At 37.6% G+C, this 19,981-nt stretch overlaps 1 protein-coding gene across 5 annotated transcripts in view; it reads right to left on the bottom strand.

The window, feature by feature from the left end:
* Window positions 1-2,565: 2,565 nt before the first annotated feature.
* Window positions 2,566-19,981, bottom strand: part of GPATCH2L (G-patch domain containing 2 like) — a gene marked incomplete at its 5' end in the record, with an annotated part of 52,329 nt that continues 34,913 nt past the window's right edge. For 4 of the 5 annotated variants that reach the window (XM_081289061.1, XM_081289060.1, XM_081289059.1 and 1 more), the window contains 2 exons: window positions 2,566-6,609; window positions 12,176-12,270. In XM_081289061.1, the coding sequence (XP_081145187.1) occupies window positions 6,449-6,609; window positions 12,176-12,270 (256 nt within the window). In that variant the 3' untranslated portion in view covers window positions 2,566-6,448. The remainder of the gene's footprint in view (window positions 6,610-12,175; window positions 12,271-19,981) is intronic. The other variant, XR_014021359.1, reaches the window with a different exon arrangement.

Raw genomic sequence — 19,981 nt, 5'->3', positions numbered from 1 at the left:
ACCTTGCTCCGGATAAAGAAAGTAGTCTAACAACACCAGCATCATAAAGATCAACCCAAGGGCTAAATATTCGAAGTGAAAAGTTACTGCTGAACCCAGCAAGAACAACTTCAATGGTGACAAGGGTAACAGGCAGGTTTTATAGTAGTTCTCAGCCCTTGCTGCAGTTTTTAAAAGCATAGTCTGTTCTCTCTTTCTCTGATATAATTGGTCCAGTTGGGGAATTCAACTTTTATTAATGCTCTCCAGGTGATCCCCATGTGCACCTGGGGTTAAAAAAAACCCACTGCTTCAGTGGACTGCAGAATGAGTGGACTCACAGGTAAGGGTGGTATACTTCCGTGGTCTTCAATGGTAGCAGGGGTTCAGAGCTGAGGAATTTTTGTTTGAAGAGAGTCTTTTTTAACACATTAGAATGTAAAGCTGTGTGTGAGTGGACAGGCTGTAGCCAGAGTGAGAGTGCAAGGGGTAGAGAAAGGTTCTCCTGGGCAGGATGGGCACTTGTAAGACTTGTAAGAACAGGCAAAGACATGTGCATGGGAGGACGAGTGAGCAAGAAGTACTGCCTAGTGCTGCCTCAGAGCAGGTGGAGGTAACAAGGATTTGGAATGGCTGTATAAAAACTCCTATCAACAGGAGAGGTGTTGACTGAGATTAAAAATGGAGCAATCCAATCTCAATCACCATGATTTTGGGGTGGCATCAGTTTGCTTGGTCATAAAATTTCTTCCATGGACTACCAGGAGGAACAAGATATAGAATCTATACACAGTAAAGCAGGTTGATTTTAAGTTAAACCTACCACGGCCATTTTAAAGTTTTCTAATATTTGCTTTCACTTTTCCAATTAAAAATATTTGACTGAACAGGCTACAAGGGTCACAACTTTCAGAGAATGAAAACATTAATCTACATAATTCATATCATAAAGGGCTTCTTGATAATTTCTAGTAAAACTGAGTATTTTTGGCCAGAGGTAGTTTTAACTGATCTTTAAGGAGGAAAAGAAAAATTGGTGTAGACTGCAACAATTGAAATGACATTTAAATAACTCATCATAAACACCTAAGGAAACATATTACAGAACTCCTAGTACATCTCTGCAAATACAAGAACTCCTTAACCACACATATCTTCTGAAAGGGGACTTGGTTTCCTAGGCTTTGGCAACAAGCTAGGATCCAGCCTAATTACTAAAAATAAAATACAAAAATGGTCATTGTGTCTTTTCGAAGCTTTAAGATTACAGTATCATTTTGAAATGTTGAATCCAGAGTCAGACAACAGAAATAGCATGATATTGCTGTTAGGTTTCCAACCCCTGAAGACTCAACTAGCTGCAATGTAAAACAAAGACAAAAGAATGTTAATGGAATTGTGGAAAACTCATTTTTGTATGCTCTGAGGTACTGAGATAAAGAATTAGCAGATGATTACCAAAAACAGAATAGATATTGATTATATGTATGCAATGTACCCTAGGAGTTTTTTCCTTCTTTTTTTTTTTTTTTTTTTTTTTTGGTACCAAGGATTGAACCCAGGGGCACTTAACCAAGAAGCCACATCCTCAATCCTTTGTTAAGGCTGGCTTTGAACTTGCTATCCTCCTGTCTCAGCGTTCTGAGTCACTGAGATACAGGCAGCCAACTTTTTCATTTTTATAAGCCACACTTTAAAGGATTCGTCATTATCATGCTGGATACGTGATATTCCCTTGAAACTAAAATTTAATGAACAAATATGTTAAACCAATAAGTGGTAGTATCTTATACAAATAATGTTTTTACTGTGAATTGTGAAAATGACTATCATTCAAAGGCTAAAAATCTACTGCTATATTTATACCCATTTAAAAAAGGTTATTTCCATCCACCTGAATATGGCCTTAATGCCATTCTCCTCCATATCATCCTTTCTCGATATTTTCAATCTTTCAAGTGCTCGTGGAGGAAAAAACATGGGAAATGAAGACATGAATAATTTCTGCAAAGCAGCATACACAAAACATCCCTTTACTTATACAGGGAAGAAAAGAGCGCCTCAGAGCTTAGGCACCATTAAAACACTTCATTGTGGCAAAGCCTGTGGTTCTCAGATGTTGGCATGCACAGGAAGGCAAGCTAAAGGCTTGCTGGGCTAACCCTGTTTTTGATTCAGTAGGTCTGGCAATGAAAACATAATCTAGGGACCATACTCTGAGAACCTCTGCTCTATGTATCTCCCCTTCTCCTTTTGCCTTCCCACATCTTTATCTCGCCAAGGTGAGATGGTCAGTGAATATAAGAATGTTTTAATATTACATCAGGATCTTTCAATACTATACTTTGGAAATTTCTTAGTCACCAAATCTGACCATTGTGCTAAGTGATTTACACAAAAATTTTTTTTGACCATAATATCTTTTACCTGGCTTATTAAAAATCTTATAATCTACACTCCAACAACATTGCTCATCATCTTTATTTTGCTATCATAGTGATGTTTCCAGGAGAACACATCTGTGTCCTTTGTTTAGCGCCTGGTGGTAGAACTTACCATTTTCCTCACCTTTGCCTTCTATTGTAGTTTTCTTTTTATTTTTTAAAAATATTATTTTAGTTATACTTGGACACAATACCTTTATTTTATTTATTCATTTCTATGTGGTGCTGAGGATCAAACCCAGCGCTTCACACATGCTAGACGAGCGCTCTACCAGTGAGCCCCAACCTCAGCCCCTCTATTGTAGTTTTCTGATGGATTAGGAACTCCACTGACTATTGCCTGCAAGAGTAATTCTGCTAAGAGGAATAAGAGATAAGGAAATACTGACAAGTAAAATTGGCAGCTCAAGCATCAGCAAAGAAAGCAGCCGACAAGAGCAAATTATCCCGCCACCATCCCACAACCCATGACCCATCTAAACTATGTCTCAACCAGATTGCATCCACAGCTGCTAGCGTAAGCCACTCTGCCCTCAGCTCAGGTAAGATTCACAAGACACAGGACACTGCATATAGCTTCTAACGTGGAGACTTTCACATGGCCTTCACCCCCAGGAAGTGGGGGTAGGAAACTGTGGCTTGGAACCACAGTAATGAAAACCAAAGAAAGCAAAGACCTAAAATGAATCATGCATCACCAGGAACCTTCACCTGGAGCCCAAGTGAAGCACCCAGCACATCAGCGAAGACTGAACCAGTCTAGCTCCTTTGTCGCAACACTGGCTTTCTCAACTCCAAGTGGCTTCAGGGATAACTCAGCAGCATCAGAACTTTCTAGGCCAAGGGAGAATGATATATAGCTATGTGCATAGCATCTCTAATCCCGAAATGCAGAGCTATGTCAGATTAAACTATCTGAGATTCTTAACTAGAATAATTACTATTCTAGGTGTTGAGCTTTATTTAACAAAGTATGCCAACCACAAGCACAGCAGATTAAGCTTTACTTCAGTTTTGGGTCATTTGGCTGCAAGAACTAGCTTGCTTGGAGCCTATTTCACAGCCCAGAAAAACAGTATTATCTGAAATCTGTAACTAAAATTGATTTCTAAAAAACTCAAGGCTAAATGTGGCCTATTTTACAACCACCTACCACTCAGTAAAAATTATATTCTGCCTCTTCCATATTTGGAAACATGTAAACTAATTTCCTCTTCTCATCAAGTCTTACCAACAAGTGAAACAGAGTTTTGATACAAATTAAGTTTTTCCTCTAAAATATTGCATCCGAGAAACAATGTGAAATTCCCTTAAACTCATAAGTAAAACTTACTTTTTTATGAATGGTCCTCATGCAAGTGGATAATGTCTTGACTTCTGCCCATTGTGGAACACTCATAAGAGCAGAGTTCAGAGAATTTGTGTAGCCAGACCCAGAAATAAAAACCATGAAACTCAGCTTCAGTTATACTTTTGATCAGATCAAACATGTGAGTTCATGATTATTCTCAAAGTATGTCCTGCTTTCATTTTTTTTTCAAAACTGATTACAAAATCTGATTTTGAAACTACATCTTTTCTCAAAAGGCAACAGATTTGTCTTAATTTATAACATTGTATAATATATTAAAATTTAAGATTTAAAATACACTTGATTCCATGGCGAGCCTCTGGTATTGGTTAATACAAAAAAACAAGCAGAATAAGTTGATTAATAATTTTGCATGCACATTCAGCACCTTAAAATGAGGAGCACAATTTTCCACCCTGTATTGGAAAGTATTTGTGTGCTTAAATTTCTATTCTCACAGTCAACTAATTTTATCTTCCCATTTATTACAGGTAGATGTTGCATTCTTGAGTGAGTGCTGTTGAAAGTATTCAAACTGTATAGCAAAGCATGCCCAAGACAGATGATAAACATTCATGGCAAACTGTTTCATAAACATGGGTCTAAGACTGATTATTTGGGTCTACAAAGGAAAAATCAGATTATAACCCAAGGGAGAAAAGTCTGAAACTATGGAATTTTAGTCCTGGCTTAGTCATGTGATAGGCAGGTCACTCAACTCCATGACTGTTTTCATCTCTGTAAAATGGCATAACTTCACAGAGATGTTTAAAATGTAAATAAGGCTGTATATATAAATTATTTTAAATCATAGGTAGAAAGGTAGGCAACATGTCATTAAAAAAAGATGCTGGAACACCTTTGCACCTGAACTGTAGAGGTCTTACCAGGTCATGACATGACCAATCACTGCATGAATCACAGAGCTTGGCACTAACAAAAAAAGTTATATCCACAGATTTCTCCCTTAAATCAAACTATGTAGGTTGGATTAATGTGCCCCTGGCCACTATGGGGAGACAGCACACGGCCACAAAACCTACCATCTTCATTAAGAAAATTCAGCAGTGCCATTTTATATCCAACAGACATTACATTCTCTATATTTCTTGAGTATAGCCTTAGACTTCTGTCGGTACACTCACTCCTGCCTGAGAGCCAGGGATGATTCCCAGGGTGCTGGGCTGGCTTCAGTCATTTCAAGATCTCCACCAGCCCCTCCCTCATTTTCCTTGTTATGGTTAACTGTCATGTTCTCAGTCTTACATAAAGTGCTATGTAAACTCATCTTCAAGTTCCCCCTTTTCAACTAGATTCATACCCGTCCACCTGCCCACCTCATTCACCAAGACACTCTGGAGTTTCTACTGATAAGAACAATTTTTAAAGGGTACACAATAAAACAACCCACTATTATATTCTGTGTGGGAGGAAGAGAGAATCACACTTTGGGGGAAGGAGGTGCTGCTCCACTCAGCACCTCTTTTTAAGACAGAAAATATCCAGGTGCTGGGGTGGATGGATGCTCCTCACCCATGTGACCATAGCGGTGAGCATTTAACAAACAGTCTCCATGTATTTCAGAGTAAAAACACTCAATTCGTACAAAAAAAAGAGCCCTTCTGTCAACCAGGCCCCTGAATGACACTCTTGATAATACTTTTTGAGAAAGTGTGGCTTTTCTCCAGCAGCTCCAGGCAATCACTTATTCCTCATTTTGACAAAGTAGCTTCCAACTTCAGGCACGACTGTATATCTACCTCTGCATGCAGCTGAGCCGTCATAAACACGCCAACTATAAAGGTATGTCAAAAAGACACTTTTTCTCACCAAAGCATGGCCCCGAGAAGCCATAATTATAATAGAGTATAAATTTCTGCTATAGGTTACTGACTTATAACACTAGCAATAAAGTCCCACTTAGAACATAAAGGCTTACACTGTAACATGAAGTAGACACAATCCATGACTATTTTAAGTTTGCTGTACACCTAAACCATCTTCCTCATCTTTAAGTATGGATACATCCTCTTTCACTAAAACATAAACTTTGAAGATGAGGTGAAGTACCATGCAGCTGCTGCTGATCCCCTAGATCATCTGCAGAAAAACTGAAGTTCCCAACCGCCACACTGCTGGTGTCTCTTTTTAGAACATGACAGATACAGCTTATTGGCACTCTGAATGAATCAAGACCTGGCTCCAAGGTGAACCTAATCTCCTGCAAACACAATTCCATTTAGGAATGTGGAACTGGCTGCAAATTTGGGACTTCATCAAGTGATATTAAAAGCTCTTCACAAAAGGTATGCAAAAGCAGTTATCAGTTTTTCAAGAACAAAGACATACCTGCAAAAAGGCAACAGCTCTGTAAATGGAGCTATAGGTAAATGATGGGATAGCAATAATGTACCAGATGGGGCATAATAGGATGACCTTTTTTTTTCTTTTTTTTCTCTTTACATTGTTGCCTCAATACTTCACTAGCTTAAAAAAAAAAAAAAAAAAAAAAAAAAAAAAAAAAAAAGATTCCCACAACATGATTTTCTAAGAGTTTGCAGCTGTGTGAGGAGTCGTCCATCCTGGTGATAAAAAGACTGGAAAGGACTACACGTTAGGAAGGCTAATGCTTCTTTCAACACCAAGTCAGCTCCAGGTGGGTGAACAGTGCTCTCTAGCTGCATCCAGGACTCTTTTCTTGTGGCATTTTAAAAAATGTAGCTGGAATTGAGTCAGTGGCTTTCTCTGTGGCAGAGGTCCTGACCAACCACTCAGGGTGTGGAGTCTTCTGGGCTTGTGCTGCTGGTGTGGCTGGCTCCATCGAATCCAAGTGAACTGGGTGCAACAATAAAAGCAACAAGGAAAACAATCAAGGGGAGACAAAACAGAATGAGAAATCAGAATGAAAAATATTTGGAAATAAAATTTTTTTAATCCTTACATTTCGTGTCCTGTTAACCAAGTGGCCCATAAAGTTTTTTCCTTCATTCATTCATTCACTCACTCAATTCATGCATATGTACATTCATTCCATTTTGAAACACAGCCTAACCTGCTGAGGCTGGCCTCAGTCTTGTGATGCTTCTGTCTCAGCCTTTTGGTTTCAAGTAGCTGATATTATAGGCATGTGCCAAGGTAACCGGCTCTTTTTTCTTTATGGAAACCAAAAGGCAAGTAAAACATGAAAAGAAAAATGGGTTCAACTGAACCAATTAATAAATTGGGCAGTACAGATTCATAGTGTAGTAAACATCACTTATTGAACACTTAAGTGCCAGGCACTGTATATCTCTAAATACTGAACACTCATGACCCTATTTCTTAATGCAAACTCTCAGAAGTAGAAATAATCACTTCCATTTTTTGGATCAAGAAACTGAGACATGGAGAGATCACATAACTTGTTCAGTAATTCAACAAAACTGGTTAAGTAGCAACAGATACTTGATCTACATCCTGTGCTCTTTATGCCATACCTCAGGCCACCAAGGTGACAGTGTCCCCAACAAATACTATACAAGGAAAATGATACAAAAATAATACAATCAGGCCAGGTGCACACCTGTGATCCCCCCAGCTTGGGAGGCTAAGGCAGGAGAATTATAAGTTCAAAGCCAGCCTCAGCAACAGTGAGGTGCTAAGCAACTCAGTGAGACTCTGTCTCTAAATAGAATACAAAGAAATAGGTTGGGGATGTGGCTCAGTGGTTGAGTGCCCCTGAGTTCAATACCCAGTACCCAAAAAAACAAAACAAACAAACAAAAAACCCCACAATCAGGCACAATATTTTTCAACAAAGTTACTAAAGACATTCTGGACAGAATAATCATTGCGGGTGCTTGGTTGTGCTGGGTTGCCAATGTCTCGGCCTGGCACAGAATCACGAGCCACCACACAGCTTTGTAGATTCAAACAGCAATTCTTTATTCCCGAACTCACACCGGCCTCCACACACTCTCTGGGGCAATCCCAGTTCTCCTCCGCCCAATTCACCTACTCCACGAGGCTTTTTTCCAATCTCCTTTGAATCTCACGAGAACTCAACGGGAACAAGCAGCAGGAACACCCTAATCCCGGCAGCAATAATCTTCAACCTCCAACTTCCCTAAAACCCCTATTGTCTTAAACCGGGAACGCCCTAAACCCAAGGAGCGGGATACTTCCTCAAACCTGATCAGCTCTAAACCCGGATCCGCCTTCCTTGAGCAAGGTCACCTTACATGCAATGTCAACAGCGAAATCCATTTAACATGGGGTACGCTAGCAAGGAATTTCGATGCGTCATTTCTACTTGGCAATGGCCCTCAGCACTGGGTGTTTCAAAACATTCAGGATTCTGGATCCTATCTACTGAATGCCAATAGCATTTCCCCGCCTCCTACTATGACAACCAAACATTTTCTTCACATTTCCAAATGTTTCTAAACAGAGTAGTACAAACTACCATTGTCACCACTCACTCCATTGAGAACAAATATAACAAAATACAGTAAAGTTTAAATTTTACCCTATCACTCAATAATCCTACTCTCAGAAATGTAACCTAGAATAGTAATTTTCAAACTTGAATTGAAAAATTAACTTAATGGGTCATGACCAGTATTCCCTTTTTCTTTCCTCAGTGAAAAAAAAAATATCAGAACATACCCTGAATTTATTTCAGATTTACATGTACATCACAAACATATTCAAACACAAATTTTTTACTACAGTCAATAAATATAAAAGCATCTTGAAAGCTCTTACTTTACAGCACATACATAAAAGTTTTTAAAATCAATGACTATGTAAAATGTATTTGGAATCTCAACTATAGCAGCAAGAAATACATATGAACAGTTCAAATCTATCTTTATGTCTCTCTGTCACTCTCTCACACACACACACACACACACACTCACACAAACTCATGCATACATATTCATATTTAACAGAAAATAAAATTCACCCAGTGAAACATTAACCCTCAAAAAAAAATCAGTTTTTTTTTTTTTGTGTGTGTGTGTGTGTGTTCCCTTTTAAAATTTTAATTTAAAATTTTTTGCAGAAGTGGGGATTAAATTCAGGCAGGGCCTCACCCCCGCTAGGCCAGCATTCTACCCAACCCTGGTACTGAGGATTGAACGCAGTGCCTCACATATGTGAGGCAAGTGTTCTACCACTGAGCCCCAGCCCTAGCCCCCAATTGTCATTTTTTATTATGATAAAATATTCATAATATTTACTGTCTTAACCATTTTTAAGCAGAGTTTAGTAGTATTAAGTTCATTTTATACCATCACCGCATCTACATTGCCAGAAATCTCAAACGGCAACTCTGCAACCATTAAGCAATAACTGCCTATTCTCTTCTTTCCCTGGGTTCAATCCCCAGCACTGGAAAAAGGGGAGGGGGTGGGTACCATGTGTTTACTTTGTGAAGAAATGGAATTTGCATGCCAGCAGCTCTGATTTACTTCTCTGATAAAGAAAATCATTTCAAGGAAATGAAGCCTGGTTTTCAACCAAGTTATGTTCCTTTAAGCTACTTAGTCTCAAATTTGGGAGAAAATACTCAATTTTTTTTTTCTTTTCCAAGTACACTCGTAAGAGCATATTCAGAAGTTCACTTTAACATGAGATCCAGACTTGCTGGGCAATCCCTATCCTGGGTATCAGTCTTGGAAGCAGGTTTGCATGCTTACTCACTAAGGTCCAGGGTGTGGCTCTGTGCACTAGATACCTGCATGCAATAAGGGGGGGGGGGGGATTAAAAAGAAGAAAATAAAGGTGCTGCTCTTTCAGGAAGGTTCTACATAAATAGCATTATGAAAGGGGCCTTTTCATGGCCTTTTGTTACTATTAGACGAAAAGACAAAGAAGACTCACTGTTCTTTCTCACTCTTTACCTCTATAGCCTTATTAATATCTTTAAATTCAGTCAATTTCAACTCAAAACTTTCTACCAGAGGGGGAGGGAGGAAAGAGAAAAGATTTGTGGCTGCATGTTTAAGAAAGAAGCTGAATTCATCACAATGACAGGGGAGAGTGTTGGCAGAGATCTGAGCTATTTATTCTTTTAGGAAAATCCTATAAAGAATGACACAAGGAAGCCTCTATCTGCAGTCTTGTTCATCACACTGGTGAAGAGTCCGATAACAGATGTATGCAGGAGTGTGATTTAGTGCCAGGAGCTGGCCCCTGATGTGTATTAATACAGCGGCAAAGCAGGACGCACCTCTCTTCATCACTCATTTCTATAAAAGAGGTGGAATCCGAGATGGCCCGATGTTAGGCAGAGCAAGCCCATTTGTTCTACTGACTGATGGCGCAGGCTTGGGCTATGTCCTTCACCTCCATGGGGCACTCAGGTTGTAGGTAGAAAAAAAAAATGCTCAGTGAAGCAGGGCTTAGTCAACAAGTGAGATGAGAGCAGTTGGGTTCAGTAGGGGAAATGTTTAACACTAAGGTCTTGTTTAATTCCCCCACTACATTTCCTGATTTGAATATGGAATAAGTATTTTATACTCATCCCAATGGTTCTGTTTTTATAAAGAATTAAAAGCTAAAAAAAAAGAAATTGATATTAAGGAGAAAAAAAGATAAGAGAGGAAGTTTTGTTTAATACTTCAAATACCACAGACTGGATGAGGACATGGGTTTTGATGCAGGGTCACAATCTGGAACCAATCCTGCTCATATATTAAAAACCAGAACATCCACAGTGTTTAAAGGGCAGCTCTACAGGCGCTAGACTCTAATATTAATCAATCACGTGAACTTGCAGAAGTGATTTAAGCCTCAGTTTTCTCATGTATAAATGGGAATAAAAATAGTATCTATCTTATGAAGATGTTGCATAGTTTAAATCAAATAATGCATGCAAAGTATTCAGTGAAGGGCCTGGCCATATGGCCATACGAAAAGCACTATATAAACTTATCATAATCATTAAACCTGTAATTTAAGATTGTCCTATATGAACCACCAACAGGCAATCATCTCAAACAGAAGCTCAAAGAGGTTGATACCAGAGTATGCTGAAACTCACTAAGTAAAGGCAGGCAGATAGAATTCCATACCTGCCTAAGGTTTACTCTTCATTCAGCTGTCAATCATGCTATACTGTATGGTACAGACTGAGTATCCCTTTCTAAAGATGCTTGGGACCAGAGTGTTTCCGATTTGAGATTTTTTTTTCAGATTTTGGAACATTTGCATATATGGAACATTTAGGATGGAACCCAAGTTCAAACAACAAAATTCATTTTTATTTTATGAACACTTTATATGCATAGCCTAAAAGTAACTTATACAATATTTTTACTGCATCTGCATTTTGGCCGCAACCTGTCACATGAGATCAAGTATAGAATAATCCATTTATGGTGTATCACGTCAATGCTCAGAAAAGTTTCAGATTTTGGAGCATTTCAGATTTCAGATTTTTGAATTTGGGGTGTTCAATCTGTATTTTCTAAGGAGAATAAAACAATTTATTATGTGCTCAATATTCAATGTATATTTTTAACAGTACTGTATTTGAACCCAGGTCCTTACATGTGGTAGGCAATGCTCTACCATTGAGCTACATTCCCAGCCTTTCTTTTAAATTTTATTTTGAGATAGGGTATCACTAAATTGCCCAGGCTGGCCTTAAACTTGCAATCCTTCTACCTCAGTCTCCCAAGTATCTTTAATATCTGACATTTTTAACAATATGCATGTAGTGAATTACATAAATCTTAAATGTCTAGCTCAATAATCTTCACAGAAATTATGCAGATATATAAATATCCAGGTAATCCCTGCCTGGTTCATGATATGTAGCATTTCCAGCATCCCAGGTTTTTTGGTATTCTTTCTTGGTCATTACCTCCCACACCAAATATAACCACTATTTTGGCTCCTACCAACTAGTATTAGTTTTGAACAACAAACTAAAAAGTTTTAACCTGAAAAAATTGTTTGTTTATTAAAAATTTCATGACTTGTAAAATACTATCACTCTACTATACATAAAGATAGTAAGACTGTATCACACTACACACAAAAATAAGAATGTAAATGAAACCACAATTCCCTGTCTACTTACCAAACTGCCACCCCAAATGGATTTTCATTAACACGAACCCAATTTCCTGTCTATGTCAGAACAAGAGTCAGATAACTGAAGACTGCTAATAGTGGAATATAAGGTTTCAAAATCTAGAAAGCCACATGACAAAGTGAAAGGTACAGACTTTGGGATTAGAGAGAATGGGGCAGATTACTTCTCACAATCTGTTTTCCTATGTAAAATGGGAATAAAATGACCTACCTAATTTGTAAAGATTACACAAAAAGGTATATGAAACACATAATATAATTTAGTCCCTGAAACACAGAAGGTACTCAATAACTGGTAACTACATATAATCACCTGCACTGGGGCTGGATAGAGATGCTGCAGCCACAGGTTTCCGTTTCCTCTTGATGTCACGTGAACATGGTGGTCCCCAATGTACATTTGGCTGCCTGCAGAAATGAAAAGAGAAAAATGTGCTTTTAACTTTGTACTTCTTATTGTCTGAAAGACATTATGTTTAACCCAGATGAAATCCATGACCCGTTACAAACAAAACGGGCACCATGTGCCATTGAGCATTAGCACAAGATTATTCAGAAATTAATCAAAATTCACTCTTTACCCATAATACACACCACTCTAAATATTTTTACCTGCTCTCAGAGTAGCAGACATTCAAGATTAATTTCAATAAATGTTTTATCACATGCTGATTTTTATAAAATTATTTTTCATGAAAATGATAACTGCAATTGTTCTAAATTCACTAATGAAATACCTATTCCCAAGTGATAATATATTGAAAAGTTTAATGCTGCATGAACATAGATATTTGCACAGAATTTTAATAGAAAGTTTAACCCTTCTTCTACTACATATCTGGATTTTTAATACTATATATATCACAAGTTAAATAAATTGGTGTCTGAGACTTTTTTAAAAATATATTTGTAGTTGGACACAATACCTTTATTTATTTATTTTTATGTGGTGCTGAGAATCAAACCCAGGGCCTTGCATGTGCTAGGTGAGCACTCTACAACTGAACCACAATCCCAGCTCAGTTTCTGAGACTTTTAAAAATATAAATTATGTACCAATATTATGCTCCCTCATCCAAATATTTAGTTTATTTTTAAAAACAATAGACTGAGAACTTAAATCTTGGGGGGAAAAAAAAGATTCTCTGAAAGATGATAGACTTAACAATGAAATAGCTTATATACTATTTTAGTTCCTCACTGTTCCTCACTTTCTCCTTTCTCTTGTACTAGACAGATCCTGCCCCTGTTAAAGGACCAAGTAGAGTTTCACCTTTACATAAACCTTTCAAACATCTAAGGCCTTATCTACCATGAGTCATTACTTAACTGGTGTACATATATCTTGTTTTCCTAATGAAGCTTAATCTCCTGAAATTAAGAACAGGGATCCTGAGAACAAGAACCATATTTATTTATACTTCTTTCACAATTTTCCCATGATCTACCAACATCAACACAAGGCACATCCTTGATGTTTGTCAGGTACGTATTGACTAGAATAAAAATTTTAGTGAGCTGGGGATAATGATTCAGTGGGAGAACACTTTCTTGGCATGAATGAGGCCCTGGAGTTCCATCCCCAGCACCACAAAAATAAAAAGAAAAAAAATTCTAAAAATCAAATGGCCAACAGAATACTTAAAAGTGGTTTAAATGGTAAATACAGTAAATTTTAAATATGTTTTACCACAATATTAAAAATTAGCCAAAGTATAAAACGTAAAAAGGAGCTGGGTGCCGCACGCCTATAATCCCAGCAGCTTGGGAGGCTGAGGCAGAAGGATCAAGAGTTCAAATCCACCCTCAGCAAAAGCAAAGCACTAAGCAATTCAGTGAGACCCTGTCTCTAAATTAAATACAAAATAGGGCTGGGAATATGGCTCAGTGGTCAAATGCCCCTGAGTTCAATCCCTGGTACACCCCCTCACCCTCCCCCGAAAAAAACACATATAAAAATGAATTTAATAAAATTATACAAGATGAACTCCTAATTTGTAGTCCCAATTGGGGATCAAGTCTCATGGCTGAATAGTCTTAAAACTAGAACCTCAAATCTAAGAGAACCTAGGTAATAAGGGAATAATAATAAGACAAAAGTCAAATGAACAAATTTTCCTATTCAGCAGGCCCTCAATCTGGCAATTTCCACAGCACATGTACACATATGTATGTTTCTCTAAAGAGCAAAAGCTTAAGAGTTGATTCAATTTATAAACAGAAAAATATAAGTATCTGACTGGAATCTTAGCAAGATTTTTAGAATGCAAAGAATGTTATATGATGAGATTTACAATATAAGGCCAGTGGTCATGAAAATTCCATCCAGATCACCTTTTATCGATCAGTCCCCCCACATGGAAAAAGAGTTCATTTTAAGTTATATACTCCATGAGTAGTTAATTCTCAAAGCTGAAATAATTAATTCTGAATAAATGTGTAGAGAAAACAGTTCATTTCTCATATCCTATGCAAATCCAGGGAATGAGTCTAAATTCAGCATGTTGATTTAGTAATAAATTAACACAGATGACAGAGCATCAAAGTTACTTCTGACTGAACAGAGGTGGTAACTCCCCTTGAAGCCAAGGAACAGGCAGAAAAGAAAGTGGCACTACAAAATTGTGTTCCTCAGCCAAAGAGAGGAGAAAATGTGCAGAAAAGAGCTTCCATTTTTTCCATCAACAAGGTACATGGGACCCAAACTCAAACTCCCAAGAGCTTTTACCTAATTCAGTCATGCTTAGCTGCAAATATTACAGAAAGGGAAATAAAGTCAAAAGATAACTGTCTGTATTCATACTTCTTTCTTCTTTAACCAAGCTCACTAAAGAAATCTCCAGAACTCCTCAGAGTAAGTGTTAACACCATTCCTTCAACCCAAACTATGTTATTAGACTTCAGTAAGGTGTGAGACCGAAAGGACTAGAAGGGTTCTTTTCTGGTAATGTTCATTTTCTTGATCTGGATGCTGATTAACTTAGTTGTGACTTTGACAAGTCATCGAGTGTATATTTCTTTGTATATTTTTTTGTGTATATTTAAAATTTTAATTAAAAATTGTTTCTTTGAGATCAATATTTACAATATTCTGAGTTTTATGTGAAAAGCAAAATGAGAAGCATAAGAGAAGTACTCAAGAGAATGTTAAGACATTAATTCCTAGAAGATCAACTTAGGCCAAACTCAATAAGTCCTGGCGTTTTTTCTACATTTCCTCCATCATTTTCCCAGCTTTGCATGTTTCATTATGTCAGTAACAAGGTTCAGGGTCCATATTCTAGAATTCTTTATGGATCTAGTCAGTAACACTTACCTCACAATTTCAAGGAAGTAAAAAGATGAAACTATTAATGTACCAAAATGTTCATAAATTTTGGTGTTTTAAAAAACATTTTAGCAAAATGAAAATAAGTATTGTCTACCTATTATTATGCACACAAGTTATTAAACGGTATTACACTGTGTAACATTCTCTGGGGGCCACCTGTGGACTCACTGGCTCAGCCAGTCCTCACATTTCCCTGCCTGAAGGTGATGGTTCATCCATGCTCTATACTCAGTAACACTAAGCACTTTAGTGTTAACAACTCTACATTGAATGAACCCTGACTACTAAGCCACCAGCCTATTATTTCTCTTGGCAGTAAATTGTCTACATTTACCATGTCATTCCCACTTCTAATTGTTGCCTTGAGCACTCTAAATCCTTCACATTTTATAAATTCCTCTGGTTAAAACTTAGGAAAAAACTGCCATCTCCTAAAGAAACCAGGTAACAAAGCTTATTAAGACAATAAGCTTATTTTGTTGTAATAGTATGTTATTTTTGTGTGGACTGTTTTCTTTCTACTCAGCAGTTTTGGTTCTTTCTCTATTCACTAAGTTTTTACTGAACACCTCCTCTGTGCCAAGCATTGTACTAAATGCGAGGATACAGTTACAAAGCAGACAATCTCTGCTTTCATGGGTTTTAACCTAGTAGTATGAGCAGCCGCATAGTTTTTCTGGTTACAGGAAACAAATAATGGAGAAAGAGAGGTGGCAATAAAGAGGGGCAAGTTCATTCCTAAAACTCAGCTTAAATATGTCTTTCCTCTTAAAACACTTCTCTCAAGACTCATCTCCAGGTTGAAGAGCTATATATCACAGGAGGCAGAACACAACAACATAGCTCTGGGCTGAGCAGATGATGAAAATTTTTCATTTTCTATGCCCTTTCCTATATTTGAGAGGAAAGAAGAGAAACTGTTGAATTGTTACAAAAGGACAATTAGGATATTTTTCTTCTTTTTTGATTTTAAGTAAATGCTTATATTTAGGTTGTATTTATAACCCACATGAGGGCTCCATGTGCTTGGGAAGAACGTCACAGGACAAAGAAGGAAGTGGACCCAGAATAAGCCTGGGAAAAATAAAAAAGAATCTGGGTGCTTGGAGCAAAAGGATGTGAAGGCAACTAGAAGTGGAACCAGCAGGCCGTAGAGCACACCAAGAACACCAAAAAGGCCCTGCTTGGGAGTAAAGAATATTAAGTGTGTACTGGATGGGCCCGTCATGTTATTTTGTAGAACCTAAGCATGTGGGTGGGCAATTACTGCAGTCTCCACCTCCTATTCAAGAGGCTGTTCCAGGTTCATTTTAAATTCCCAAATAATTCCATATCATCAAGTGTATACATAAAAATTTAGGAAGGAGAAGAAAAATAAAGAGGTTGATTTCCTCCTCATACCATTTTCATTTAGACATACACAACTACCTGGCTCCCTTTCTTTATAATATATTACTTACTCAATGTGTGTAACTTTTTACCATCACAAAATGGAAACTAAAAAGGGACAATGAAGAAATGAGGTAGCAGAAAGAATTAAAAAAAAAAAAAAAAAGAGTTGAAGCTTCCCCAACACAAAGACCTTTCCTGCAGACAGAAAAGGCAGAAGATTTAACCAGATTTTTAAAAATTCTCTTGCAAGAGAAGTATATAACTATATACTGTTGTTCTTGTACTGCAAACCATGTCCATCAGGGGAAGGATCTTTCAGCCATTCAGGATACAATAGAAGCTAAGTAGAAATTGAGCTAAGAGCTCTACCACCTTATAAAACTTCCCTAAATTAGAGTGGTAAATGGTTACCAGAATCATATAATATATAGAGCATTTATAAAATACATATGTCCCATCAAACTCCTTATTTAGTAGGCTGGAGTAGGAATAGAATCAGTAATATACTTGTTTTGAAATTTGTCCTGAGATAATTCTGGTTAAGTGCCTACTTACTGTAGAAATTACTGAGTTAAAAAATCTACCAAATTCCCAAAGCCAACCTAGTCAATAAAAAAGATCTAACTATTTAGCCTAAAGAATAATAGAATGATTAAATGAATATAAATTTAGATAAAAATATTGCTCCCTGGTACACAAGCAATTAACCTAGAGAAAAGACAGGCTTCACTTGCTCCATTTCATCTGATCAGGGCCTCAGGGACAATCTACACTCAGGCCAGTGAACACTTGGGGCACAGGCTTCTTTTCTAGTGTGAGTACTGGGCTCCAGGCTTTCCCTCTGAAGGCTGCATTCTTCACTGCGGCGGCATTTGCCAGAAAGGATGCAGAGAAGGCAGAGGAAATGAGCATTAAAAGCAATAAATATATCTTCTTAAAAAATTCTTACTTCAGAAATGGTCACTAAATTCTTATAAGTGTGAAGGTGAATGCTGAAGATTAACAATTAATTGAAAGAGTATTCTTTACATCTACACATAAACACAACATTTCTACTTCATATTTACTGCAGGGAACTGAAAGATCAGGTGAGTTGTTTAAACTGCAGTGTTACTTAGGAAACGGGGCAGATCACCATGTCCCTGGGGCAGGAATGTACTTTTAGGTGAAAAAAAAAAAAAAAATACTTTGAGAAATACATGCATGTTTAATAGAACCAATGTTGGCAAAAAATAACTGAAGTGACTGCTTTCAGTTTAGAACAAAGATGTTGAGTCACTCCTAAGGAGCAAAAACAGTCTTTTTCTGCCAATGGCACACTAATTTAAGGAATAGTTCACCTTCAAAAAATCACTTGTTTTTTTAAAAGCCACTGAGAAGTTCACTTTTGTATGAAGTAGAAATAAAATTTAATGTAAAAAGTATTGCTGTACCTTTTCTTAAATATAAACAAATAACTACTACTATCAAGGGGAAAAATGTGATGTTTTTAAGGACCAAAGGTCTATCTATCATATACTCCAACTATTCTCTTTAATTACTCATCTATTCACCTCAATTATTGTAAAAAAAATTATAGGGGCCCACCCTGGTTGTAAAATACTATGTTGGCTGTGGAAAGGGGAGGCACATAATAACTGAGCTACGGCCCTGTTCCCCAGGAGCTCATGACATGGGGGAAGGTTTATTTGTAACTACATAAGTAATAATCAGAGACAGTGAGATGTAAGGAACAAGTCAAGTGCTAGGGTAAAATGAGGGAGAGGATTAAACTTAGGGAAGAGACATCCCTCACTAAGCTGTGATTTTTACATTCGAAGTTAACTGTCATTTATTAAACACCCAGTACAGGAAAGACTTTCACGGACTTGTGCATGGGAAGATCCAGTCTAGGACACCAGGAGCAGCTAGAGAGAGAAAACCACTTCACAATTACCATAGGGAACAGAGAGGGTTTGTTTCGGCGGAAGAGAGCCTCAATGTCTTTCACTCAAATCTAACACTCAGCAATCTGTGACAAACTGCTCACTAGCCCCTGAAAAGCCTCTTTAATCTACTTCTGTCAGCTGCACCAAGACAGGACAACATCAAGCTGGCTTATTCCAGCCAAAGGAGCAGAATCACTTGGCATCCACTTGGAACATGGGTAAACCACAACAGAAAAACTGGAAGAGAATTCTTTTATCACTCCACCTAGGCAGTAAGATGCCAGCCAGCTGAGAGCTGCTGTAAACAAGACCTTCCAACAGAGGACAAAAGACCCAAGGACTGCTCAGTATATTGAGAGGTTTCAATAGGCTTGAGCAGTTTTAAGGACAACATTTTAGCAGAAGCATTACTTCACACACAGCTAAAACTAAGGCACCAGAGGTGAGCAAGAGCTTCTGCACATCCTAGCATCCCAACACCCCGGCATCCCAGCATCCCAGACTCTTGACAAAGAACTAACTAAAGGTTCCTTCCCCCAAGCCCTGGGGTAAAACCTGAGGCTGTTTATTATGGCTCCAAAGGTCAAAATTAATAGCATGAATTGGGTCGTCTTCTTGTTCTTTGAAACTCCTTGTCAAATGGCACAGCCAGCTGGGCACACAACTCTGATATGCAGATCATAACGGTTTTGAACAGATAAAATGAATTACAATGAGTGCAGCCTATCATATTTCAACTCTCTAATGGGCAGGAAGGTGTCTCTCTTCTTTACCCAACACTGTCCAAATGCCTCCTTGTATAGGCTATTTGAGGCCATTTAAGGTTCTCAAGAATCTGTACTACATCTTATTAGCAAATGACTCTGGAAGCTAATTCAAAGTTCTTAAAATTACAATTACCCTAAGGACAGGATAGGGAAGAAACTCTATAAGAAAAATAATGTTTGGTACCAGGATATCAAATATTCATGTATATTATTTCATTTCAATCCTCACCAGCCCAGTAAGAAAAGTATTAGTACTTTCACTTTAAACATAAGTAACTGGAGAATGGGGAGGTTGTCATTTGCCCAAGTGAAGCCAAGATTCTTACCTGTGTCTGCCTCACATTCATACCCACACTCTTAATCTCATACTGACTTTGCCAGGATATCACAACAAAGAAAAAAACCCACAAAAACTATGAGACTTTTCATTTGTTCATTAAAGAACACATATAATATCTGCATACCAAGCTGGCATCTGCCACTCTTACTGGAAATGAAAATGAGATTTCTCAAATGAAAAGCTGTCTATTTACAAAGGAACTGACCTATGAAAATAAGATATAAAACAATTGCTTTGCTATTTTAGAATTTAAGAAAGAAGAAATGGAAATAGTGGTGCATTACCAATCACCATCCAAAACAGAGGAAAAGTCATGAAAGTTGGAGAAAAATCTAACTGCTATGAAATACTCAATAATGAC

This window comes from Spermophilus citellus, assembly GCF_964194105.1.
Source record: "Spermophilus citellus genome assembly, chromosome: 4".
Taxonomy (NCBI): domain Eukaryota; kingdom Metazoa; phylum Chordata; class Mammalia; order Rodentia; family Sciuridae; genus Spermophilus; species Spermophilus citellus.
The sequence above is the reverse complement of the archived record's forward strand: the minus strand, read 5'-3'. Positions and strand labels throughout refer to the sequence as shown.